At 43.7% G+C, this 10,976-nt stretch overlaps 1 protein-coding gene across 4 annotated transcripts in view; it reads left to right on the top strand.

Annotated features, from left to right (window-relative positions):
* The first annotated feature begins 5,443 nt into the window (after positions 1–5,443).
* Positions 5,444–10,976, top strand: part of WAC (WW domain containing adaptor with coiled-coil) — a 77,981-nt gene continuing 72,448 nt past the window's right edge. For 2 of the 4 annotated variants that reach the window (XM_075827502.1, XM_075827501.1), the window contains exons 1-3: positions 5,446–5,795; positions 5,961–5,994; positions 9,974–10,160. In XM_075827502.1, coding sequence (XP_075683617.1) covers positions 5,755–5,795; positions 5,961–5,994; positions 9,974–10,160 — 262 coding nt within the window. In that variant the 5' untranslated portion in view covers positions 5,446–5,754. Of the gene's footprint in view, positions 5,796–5,960; positions 5,995–9,973; positions 10,161–10,976 lie in introns of all 4 variants that reach the window. The other 2 variants (XM_075827503.1, XM_075827504.1) reach the window with 2 other exon arrangements.

Here is a 10,976-nt window from a genome sequence, read left to right as displayed (position 1 = left end):
CAGTACAAGTCTTTGGGACAAATGCCTTGTAAGTTTCTTATTAAAAAAAAAAAAAAAAAAAAGGTCACTTATAGTAATAACCACTAGATGGCGTGAATGTATTAGAAAATCTACAGAAAGGATTGGATGCAATATATAGTACTGAACATTCCATTCCATGCTAGAACACATGATATACCATAATTATTCAATACTATTAGATAATTATGATCTATATGGACAGGCCTACTTTTAATTATACATGTGCAGTATATGGTGCCCAAGGTGTACCAGCGAATATGTAATTGCACTGAAGTTTGCACTGCATACCCCATACAGTGCCCGTTTATAGAAGTTATGCCGGGTTGCAAATTTTTGCAGATCACATGATGCCACACAGACTTTTTTTTCCAACGATTACGAAATATGTTGGAGGAAAAAGTGACAGAAGGCTGAATAAATATGGCGTTCAGCATCAATGCCATCCTTCTCAATGCCATGAAAATAATCGGTCTGAGGGCTCATTCAGACGAGCGTGTAACCCGTCCGTATGACGGCCATTAAAACAACGTCCGTCCCACAGACACATCTATTTCAATGGGGCTTTTCACACGGCAGTTGTTTCAACGGAGCGTGTGAAGGGTCCATGTACAAATAGGACATATCCTATTTTCTTGCGTTTTTACGCATCCCTCCATAGACTCAAGCCTATGAGGGATCTTTTTCACATCTGAGGTTGCACACGCTCGTCTGAATGTAGCCTTAAAGAGGCTCTGTCACCAGATTTTGCAACCCCTATCTGCTATTGCAGGTGATCGGCGCTGCAATGTAGATTACAGTAACGTTTTTATTTTTAAAAAACAAGCATTTTTGGCCAAGTTATGACCATTTTTGTAGTTATGCAAATGAGGCTTGCAAAAGTCCAAGTGGGTGTGTTTAAAAGTAAAAGTCCAAGTGGGCGTGTATTATGTGCGTACATCGGGGCGTTTTTAATACTTTTACTAGCTGGGCGCTCTGACGAGAAGTATCATCCACTTCTCTTCAGAACGCCCAGCTTCTGCCAGATCACGCTGTGACGTCACTCACAGGTCCTGCATCGTGTCGGACACATCGGCAACAGAGGCTTCAGTTGATTCTGCAGCAGCATCGGCGTTAGCAAGTAAGTCGATGTAGCTACTTACCTGCAAACGCTGATGCTGCTGCAGAATCAACTGTAGCCTCTGATGCCGATGTGTCCTCGCTCGTCTGACACGATGCAGGACCTGTGAGTGACGTCACAGCGTGATCTGGCAGAAGCTGGGCATTCTGAAGAGAAGTGGATGATACTTCTCATCAGAACGCCCAGCTAGTAAAAGTAGTAAAAACGCCCCGATGTACGCACATAATACACGCCCACTTGGACTTTTACTTTTAAACACACCCACTTGGACTTTTGCAAGCCTCATTTGCATAACTACAAAAATGGTCATAACTTGGCCAAAAATGCTCGTTTTTTTTAAATAAAAACGTTACTGTAATCTACATTGCAGCGCCGATCTGCTGCAATAGCAGATAGGGGTTGCAAAATCTGGTGACAGAGCCTCTTTAAGCACAATTTCTGTTTCTAGTGTGTCGCATGTGCCATATTTGCGCTATAACTTGAGACTTTTCGTTCATTGGCTGACCGTATAGTTTCTGCAGCCTAAAATATTATCAATATAGGCAGCAAATCTCCCAGTGTAAACAGGGAGACGTGCTGCGGACATAATAGAAATGTATGGGGACGAGCGATGGTAGTAACGAGCGCTCATCCCCATACGTAGCTCCTTGTGAAAGGAGCAAATGAGCACCGATGAACGAACTATCTCGTTGATCGGCGCTTGCTTACACACCCCACGTTCGGCTGTGTAATAGGACCCTTAGGCCCTGTTCACAATGAGTTTTTTTGCAGGAAGAAAAATCTGCCTCAAAATTCAGTCTGGAATTTTAAGGAATTTTGACCTGCTTGTACGCCGTTTGCCACGTTTTTTGTGGCGTTTTTTTTACTGCGTTTTTCGGCCAAGGCCATTGAGCACCGCGGGCAAAATATGCCACAAAAAAAAACGCTTTCTCTGCCTCCCATTGTCAATGGGAGATCAGAGACGTAAACGCCCGAAGATAGTGCATGTCGCGTCATTTTCCCGCGAGTGTTTTTTCCCATTTTGAAATCAATGGGAGGCGCTTTTCAGCCGTTTTTTTGTGCGTTTTCCGACGTTTTTTCTTCGTCAAAAACGGTGCCAAAAAACTTCATGTGAACTTCCCCTAAGTCTATGCTCACATATGCGGTGGAGGCTCTATTCGGAGGTTCTGTCGCAAATTGCGTTAAATTTTACATGAAAAAAATAATAATTTCCTGTCAAAATGACCGGCACTTTGGCGGCACCTGACGGATCCGCCACTGTATCATGGCTTCCGTTAATATAAGATTTTCCATTCCATCCGGGATGCACACAAGTTCATGCCTTTTGAAACAACATTCAATTTTTCTTGAAATCAAATTGTGACCAGTGAAGGAGAGAAGTGTTGGGTTAGGCGCTAAACATTCAGCAATACTGAATGTGTTATGTTGGCACCTCCTGACCTAGCATTTGCTTTGTGCCCTCAATGTTTGACTGTGAAGCGGTTTTCTGCTGATTCCATAGACTGTTTTGTCACGGTGTAAATGTGAGCTTTACGCCAGATTCATGCACAGTCCAGTGATTCTCATAAACATTGCATCGTCTTCTACTTATTATTATTATGGTTGAATTCACATATGCATTTTTTGATGCGGCTTTTGCAGAAGTTTCTGGTGCAGTTTTTTTAAGACAAAGTCCGGAATGGATCCAAAAAGAAGAAAACATATCAATTAAAGACTTGTACAATTCTCTTTTCTATTCACTCTTGTGTCTGGCTCAAAATACTGCATAAAGTACTGCACATGATAATCCAGCCTAAGGCCCCATGCACTGAATCCGTAATTACGCATGAAATTGCGGACCCATTCATTTCTATTGGCCACGTACAGCTTTCTGTATATTTACGGATGTGTGTCCGGTCAGTAGAAATGATCTGTAAAATATAGAACATGTCCTATTCTTGTCTGCAATTGCGATACAGACTCGCCCATAGAAGTATATGGGCGCTTCCGCAATTGCGGACGGCTACGGATGTGTATCTGTAGCTGTCGGATCCGTATTTGTGGACAGTAAAAACTATTACGGTCGTGTGCATGAGGCCTAAGGCCCCGTCTATATGTTCAGTATTTCATGCGTATTTCTACGCTGAAATCCGCGTGGATTTCCCTCTCAAATCCACATAAAATTTGCCTCCTATTGACTTAAATAGGAAACCCATTTTTTGTGCAGTTGTGGCAGTAATTTTCCGGAAACATGTCACTTATTGACTTGGATTCCGCACAGTAAAGCACGCAGATTAGCGCTATAGAATAAAACTAATCCGTGTGCAGATCCACCGCAAATCTGCAGCTATGGCTGTAACCATGGAAAGAACATATCACATAAGGCTAGATGTGGGTAGGGTTGCCACCAGGCCGGTAAACCACTGGCCCAGCCCATATTTACAGGTAGGCCAGTAAAAAAGTGAAAGATTTTTACCTGAAATAGCAAGTTCGGGTATTTTTGTATAATAAAACAATGGATTTGCAGTCAGGTTGCTGAACTTATACTACATGTGCTGCCTTTGTGGAGCTTTTTTTGTCATGATTTTAATAAAATGACGTCTAAAAATTTCACAAAACCGTTGTGTAAATACACCATGAACCTTACCGGTATTTTTGGCTGGAGATGGTGGCAACCCTAGCTGTGAGTGTCATTGTTTGTGTATTACTATACTATAGATTTTGTCTACTGGGGTCCTACAGTGTGTGGCACTGTGTGGGGGGCACAGAAGCACCCACAAAAGTGGCACATAAAAATGTTTTACCTGTTCACTGTTGCAATTCAAAAGTTGCATAGTTGCCAACTTTTGATTGTTATCTATCCAGGGACACTTAGGGTGTGGCGTCTTTGGTGGTTTATCTGGTGGGTGTGGCTAGTGGGCATGGCTTTCCAGAATTTCTGCATACAAAAAAACTAACAAAATGTCTGCACTAGTTTGGCTCACAACTACTATGGTGGCCGGTATCTCTCTGGTATCTGGTTGTTTACAGGCAGGTGATGTTTTACTTTATCACTAGGGCTAGGCGATATGTGCTGACCACTACTGGTAGCTTAAAAACCAGCATAGACAGTGCCAAACACAGTGCCCCTTGTAGATAATGCTCCACACTGCCGCCAGTAGATATTTCCACATACTGCTCCCAGCAGATAGTGACACACACTACTCCCTGTAGATGATGCCACAATTCCCTTTATAGATAGTGCCATGCAGCCCCCCTGTAGATGCCACATAGACCCCCTGTAGATGATGCCACACACAGCCCCCCTGTAGATGACCCCACACACAGCCCCCCTGTAGATGACCCCACACACAGCCCCCTGTAGATGACGCCACGCACAGCCCCTCTGTAGATAGTGCCACTCACCTCCCTGTAGATAGTGCCACATACTCCCCCTGTAGATACCCCCCTAGATAGAGCCATTGTGGCTCCCTCTATGAGCGGATTACCCGGCCAGGAATCGGCAATGCTCTGGCCCGGGATCCCGCTGCAGGAGGTGCCCCTGATGTCACTGCCCTTATATGGACAGTGAAGTCATGGGCTACTCCTGGAGCTCCGGAATCCCCAGCCAAAGCGTTACTGATGCCCTGGCCGGGAATTCCGCTCATAGAGAGAGCCCTTATTTCACTGTCCATATAATAGCAATGACGTTAGTAGGGCGCTGGCAATGCTTTGGCTGGGGATTTCGCTCCAGGAGGAGTAAATGGCAGAGCACGAAGCGGAAAGTTTTCTGCTCTGCCATAGTATTCAATTGTATCGGTGTCCTGAGGATGCAGATACAATTGCATGTAGCAGTTGCAGGGACAAGTCACGGGACAGTAATTTGCCGGGACTGTCTCTGTAAATTCGGGACAGTCTCTGCAAATTCTGGACAGTTGACAAGTATGAAGTTGGTGTATATATAGATTCTACATAATAATAACAGTAGTAGTAATAATGATAATAATAATAATTAATAGTAATAATAATAATAAAAAATAAAAAAACACTTATCTCTAGTATATATGTAGGAAATATTGCACCATTATTATTGCATTTTAATACACTAAAAAAAAGAGACTTATTTGTAGAAAATATAATGGATACTATGCAAATGCAAAAATATAAAGTGGACAGGTTTCGTTCGTATGTAAAACACGGTTTTAATAAAGTTGTGGCTTTGAAAAAAAAACAAAAAAATAATATACATACACGTCATTGCCCAAACGCATATTTTTCGCTTGCGTGTTGACGTCATGATTCTAGGTGGTGCTGCGCCTGCTCCTTTGGAATCTGGGTAAGGCGGGGCAGCGCATGCGCGTTCCTGCAGCCTTGACGGGAGCTGTGTAGTGCGCGTCCCCGAGTGTCCGCGCAGCCGCCTCCGCCGCTGTGTCGTGCTGTCTGTGTTTGTGTGTGCGGGGGGGAGATGGATGACGGGCGCTCGCCCCATTAACGTACAAAGTATTGCCAGTAAACCCTCGTGACCCGAGCGTGTATATATAGTGATATAGACTGGGGCCTTTCCCCGATCACCGTGCCCCGGTACCGCGCCCGCCGGTGGACGGGTGTCTGTTATCAGCAGCCCTCTCGCGTCCACACCCCACTCACACACGGCATTGATGGTAATGTATGCAAGGAAACAAGCGAGACTCAGTGATGGGTAATAAGAATACATCGTTCTTCCTCTTCACCCTCCCCTCCTTCTCGCCGCCATTTTCACCCCCCCCTCCTCTAGTGACGGTGGCGACTAGAGCTCCCCCTTCTCTCCCTGCACCCCGCTTCTCTTCACCCCGCTAACACGTCTTCTCTGTCTTGTCTCTTTCAGCTGTCACGACCGAAGGGACTCCCAGCCCTACCAGGTATATACGGAGCGCAGCTACTACTACAGGCAGGCTTCGGCCTGTACTTTAGGCCTTCGCACCGAGCTCTCGGCTTCTCTGGGGGGGTTTTGCTGGTTTTCCTGCAGCTCCCTGACACTATATCACTGTCTATGGGCTCTGCTACATGCGCAGCGTCCTGTTTATTTTATTTCTTATAATGTTATAGGGGGAGGGGAGTCATCTCGATATAATAATTGCAGCAAGCCAAATAGTGCCTTGTCCCGTGTGATCTTCAGCACCAGTGTTGTTTATCACTTCTGGATGAATTGTCAAGAAACTTTTTTTTCTCCTAGAGACGTCAGTTGACCTATAGTTCATCTGTGTCCGTAACCTGTGGGTGGGCAAAAGTTGTAGCGAGCCGTGACTTGGCCGATGCCTTTTAAATCGCATTATGTCAATACGAAGCTGGAGGAGTCGGGTAGCAGCGTGCCCAGAAATTTGGGCTTTTCTCTGAGGTCTATTTGCACTGGTACTGTGCCCACTAAACTCCAGGAGCAGTCACCTAAAGTCTTCAGTAATTACTCCACCCCTCGATTTTGAGGTGACTGATCTGTTTTGACAGCTGGCAGACAGTGTCTAATGTCTGTGTAGCGGGTCTTATATAGATGTATAGGGGGCCATCAACTAGTCAGTCAGGACGAAGAGTATAGTTTTCATTAGAGATGTGGGAGAACAGTACTGTACCACCAGTAAGTTTTACATCATGTCTCAAACAGGGAGAAAACATGCGGACTAGTCAAATAACTATGTAATACTGGGACTGGTCAGGACTGCCGGAACAGGGGACCCATTTCTATGAAGTCTAATAGGGCAGGTGGATAGGTTTTGTCTTGTTGAAACAACCGCTTTAAATGGGTGGTTCTTAGCAGTAACTTGTATGTTCAGATCAAATATAGAAAATATTCTGTCCGATGTTGATGAATCCCCAGAGTAGGCTGGATAGTAGGACATGCTGAGACTCTTAGTTCTGCTGCCTATGGAGCGCCACGTGCACTGACCACATACCAATGGATGAACCTCATACATTAGAGCGATGATGCACATCGTATTACGTCTCAGATGAATGCTCACTTTTACCTTTGATCAAGATATCAGTTTCTTCAATTTTTTTTCAGATCTTTTGGATGAAGGGTCAGTGTCTGTCACTTGGCTGGCAGGTTTATATACAGGCTATGTATTTGTGGCTGAAAATATCCAATATGGTTGGTCTGGTTTTTGCAGTTTTTTTGATGAGTCTTGAGATTTTGTCTGAAGTGCCTTGTATCCAGGAGTATCTAAGGCCTCGTTTATATCTGTTTTGGAGCCTTCGTTGGGGGCCTCCGATGCAGATCTGGCCAAGATTACAAGAAATAATAGCGCAGCATGCTGTGCTATAGTTTATGGAAATACCCTGGACACCCCGACGGTACCCATTAAAGTCAATAAGTTCCATTGACCGCATGTGGAGTCCGTGGTGCAACGGAACTTTTGCTTCCGGTTCTGATCCTCCGATAGAGCAGAGCGATAGAAAGACCAGACACAGATGTGAACATAGTCTTATGTGTAGGGTCATTTTAGCTCATTGTCAGTTTCTGTTGAAGTACATGTGATGGCATGCTTTTCCGGGTACTGGCTATTGGGGGGCTGTCATTTCTGCTGTCACTGGAGAACCTCAGGATGCAACACTGCAGTAATGCTTTGGTAAGATTGTTTTTAAGCCAAAGATCTGGTGAAAATTGGTCTGCTGTTTTTGACTTTTGTCAGTGACTTTGTCCGTGGAGAGCTCCATTGTGTAGGCTTACATAAGTCTATGTACTTGAGGGTCCAGTGATCTACCAGTGGTCCTTGTCCCAGCAAGTTCATGTTGAATGTCTGTGACCAGCCCAAGTCTTTTGTAGCGCTTCACTGAAGACCTCTAACTTAAAAACAAGCTTGAAATCTCCGGATCCAAGTAGCCATGCATGGCATCTAGTAAAGTTACTGGCTTGTTTTCTTTTGCTTTTTGAGAGCTCTTATTGTTGGCCCAAATTGGTTCCTACCTAATATTTTCCACCAGGGCATCGTTTTTAGAATTTGATGCATTCTTGCAGTGGTCTCAAGCTGTTGTGAAAGTACAACTTCCAGCACATTTTTACTACTTTATTGCATAGATCATCTAGCGTCATCACTGCTCATGCACCTTATTCAGCTTGTATCGAACATATTCAGTTTAGGCTCTGTTCACATCTGCGTCAGGTCTCCGTTCTGTCTGAGCTTTCCGTCGTAACGGAGTCCTGACTGACAAACTAAAACCAAAGGTTTCCGTTTCCATCACCATTAACTTCAATGGTGACTGATCCGGTGCCAATGGTTTCACGACGGAACCCTTCGACAACGGAGACAAACGGACGCAGATGTGAATGAAGCCTAAGTTCGTCATGTTCACGAACGTTGCATTTAATTTTGTAATACCCATTAGCTTTGGGTCATGTTTACACAATGCCGTTTTTTTTCCATAATGTTTTCTAACTAGATAAAAAGTAAAAAAGAAACAAAAATGCATCAAGTACATATGACATGACCAAGGCTTTCAGTCAAGACCTTTCTGTTTCAGAGGTTCAGTATATTCCTTTAAGTTGGCTTCACACGCAGTGTTTTTTTGTTTTTTTTTTGTTTAAAAGGGGTTTTCCCTTCTTGGACATTTATGGTATATCCTCCGGATCTGTTATAAGGGTATGTTCACACGCACTGTTTTCAGACGTAATTAGGGCGTTTTACGCCTGAAAGAATGGCTTCATTACACCTACAAACATCTGCCCATTGCTTTCAATTGGTTTTACGATGTTCTGTTGCCACGAGGAGTTGTTTTACGCGTCGCTGTCAAATGACGGCGCGTAAAAAGGCGCCCTGGTCAAAGAAGTGCATGTCACTTCTTGGGACGTTTTTGGATCCGTTTTTAATTGACTCCATTGAAAAACTTCTCCAATAACGTCCGTAAAGCACGCTGTGAAAAAACGCGAGTAGTTACAAAAAACGTCTGACAATCAGGAGCGGTTTCCAGGTGAAAACAGCTCCGTAATTTCAGACGTTTTTGCTACTGCGTGTGAACATAACCTAAATGTCCGATAGATGCGGGTCCCAGCTTTGGGACTTGTACGTATCTCTAGAACAGGGCCCCCTAAACCCCGCTCTAGTTTACTCAGCTCCGCTGCCTCCCGACCACTTCCTAGTTGGGTAGTCGGAGGTTTCGGAAATAGCTGAGCTACGCTGTTCCCGTTATTCACATAGAAGTGAATGGCAGTTATGGAAACGGCGTAGTTTGTCGTGCTGCGCTGTTTCCGTAACTCCTATTCACTTCTATGGTAGTTACGGAAACTGCGTATTTCAGTGAACTCAGCTTTTTCTGTAACTCCCGACTACCCAACCTGGATGTGGCCGGGACGCAGCGTGAGCCAAGTAAGCTAGAACGGGGTTTAGGGCGTTCCATTCTAGAGAGGTGCAGTTCCCGGAGGTGGGACCCACGTCTGTCGGAATTTTATGGCATATCCTGAGGATATGCCATAAATGTCCACGATGGGGAAATAAATACCTTTAAGAAAAATGACACGTATTTTGCGTAGTTTTCCCTTGTTTTTTTTTGCGGCATAGAAACGCTGCGGCCAGATGTTGGCTTGAATACAATAGGTAAATATATAGCGCACTACATTTATGTTTTTTTGGGGGGGAATTTTTCTTTCGTATGTTTTTTGGGGTCAGTGCTGATTTCTCAATTGCAGCAAGACTGGGTGTCTTCAAGTACTTAGTGGCACTATTCTCCTAAAAAAAACATTTTTGCCTCTTCAAAAAAATAAAAATAAATGCATGTCAACCTCTGTATTACATTATTTGATCAGCTGATCAACGGAGCATCTAGCAAAACTGGACAACCCTTTTAACTATAAATAGATTTTAATAGTTTTTCAATAATAATTCTAAAATCTGCTTATTCATTTTTTTTCAGACTCTTAAATATTCAAAGGGTCACCCAAGCAGCGGTGATCACCGTCATGACAAGATGCGAGACTCTGCAGATCCGTCTCCCCCAAATAAAATGCGCAGATCAGATAGCCCTGAAAAATATGCTGACGGTGTTGGACATGGCAAGGCCAAAAGCGTGCACATTCACCGGGTGCGAGAGAGGGATGGAGGTGAGTTACAAATATATGAAAAAAAAACCGAAAAAAAAAACCCTTCAGAGCCGTTTGGATTGCAGTAATTTATAATGTAATGTTATTTTGAGTTGAGGGCAGTTGAGCAAGTTTGTCTTCCCTCCGATATATGGTTACTCTGTGCTAATGGTGCAATTGTTTGGAAAAATTTGACATGCAGATATAGATGCCATGTTCACCTTCATTTGAGACGGGTGAATTTTGCAAGATGCCCATGCAAAAATTGACTGGAAAGATATGAGGATTTGAAAGCGCCATTCATATACATTGTGTTATGCCAAATCCACTCTACATTAGAAATTATTGAAGAAGTTCAGCGTTTTTTTTTTAAATTTGTACTTTTTATTAAAGGTTATAAAATATATATGCAAATGATGTGCCAAATGCAATCCAAAAGCATCTAGAGTTCACGCAGGAACTCCGGTATACAGAGTAAACAATGAAGCAAAATGCAGGAGCTGATAAAAGTCAGTAAAGGTAGAAACGTAAGGAAAAAAAACCACAACCGTACTCATGTATAAAGCACATTCAATCAAGAAGTGGCTTAGGGCTCACATCAGCATTTGCTTTCTGCTCAGGGGTTCCTTCTGAGGTTTCTGTCGTGGAACCCCGCAACGGAAAGTCAAATGTAAACCACAGCTTCCATTTGCATCACCATTGATATGAATGGTGACGGAAACATTGCTAATGGTTTCCATTTGTCACCGTTCCGGCAGGTTTCCGTTTTTTCGACTGAATCAATAGCGCTATTGGTTCCATCGAAAAAACGGAAACCTGCCGCAACGGTGACAAACG

The sequence above is a fragment of the Rhinoderma darwinii genome, chromosome 5, assembly GCF_050947455.1.
Source record: "Rhinoderma darwinii isolate aRhiDar2 chromosome 5, aRhiDar2.hap1, whole genome shotgun sequence".
Classification (NCBI taxonomy): Eukaryota; Metazoa; Chordata; class Amphibia; order Anura; family Rhinodermatidae; genus Rhinoderma; species Rhinoderma darwinii.
This window is presented reverse-complemented; position numbering and strand designations above follow the sequence as displayed.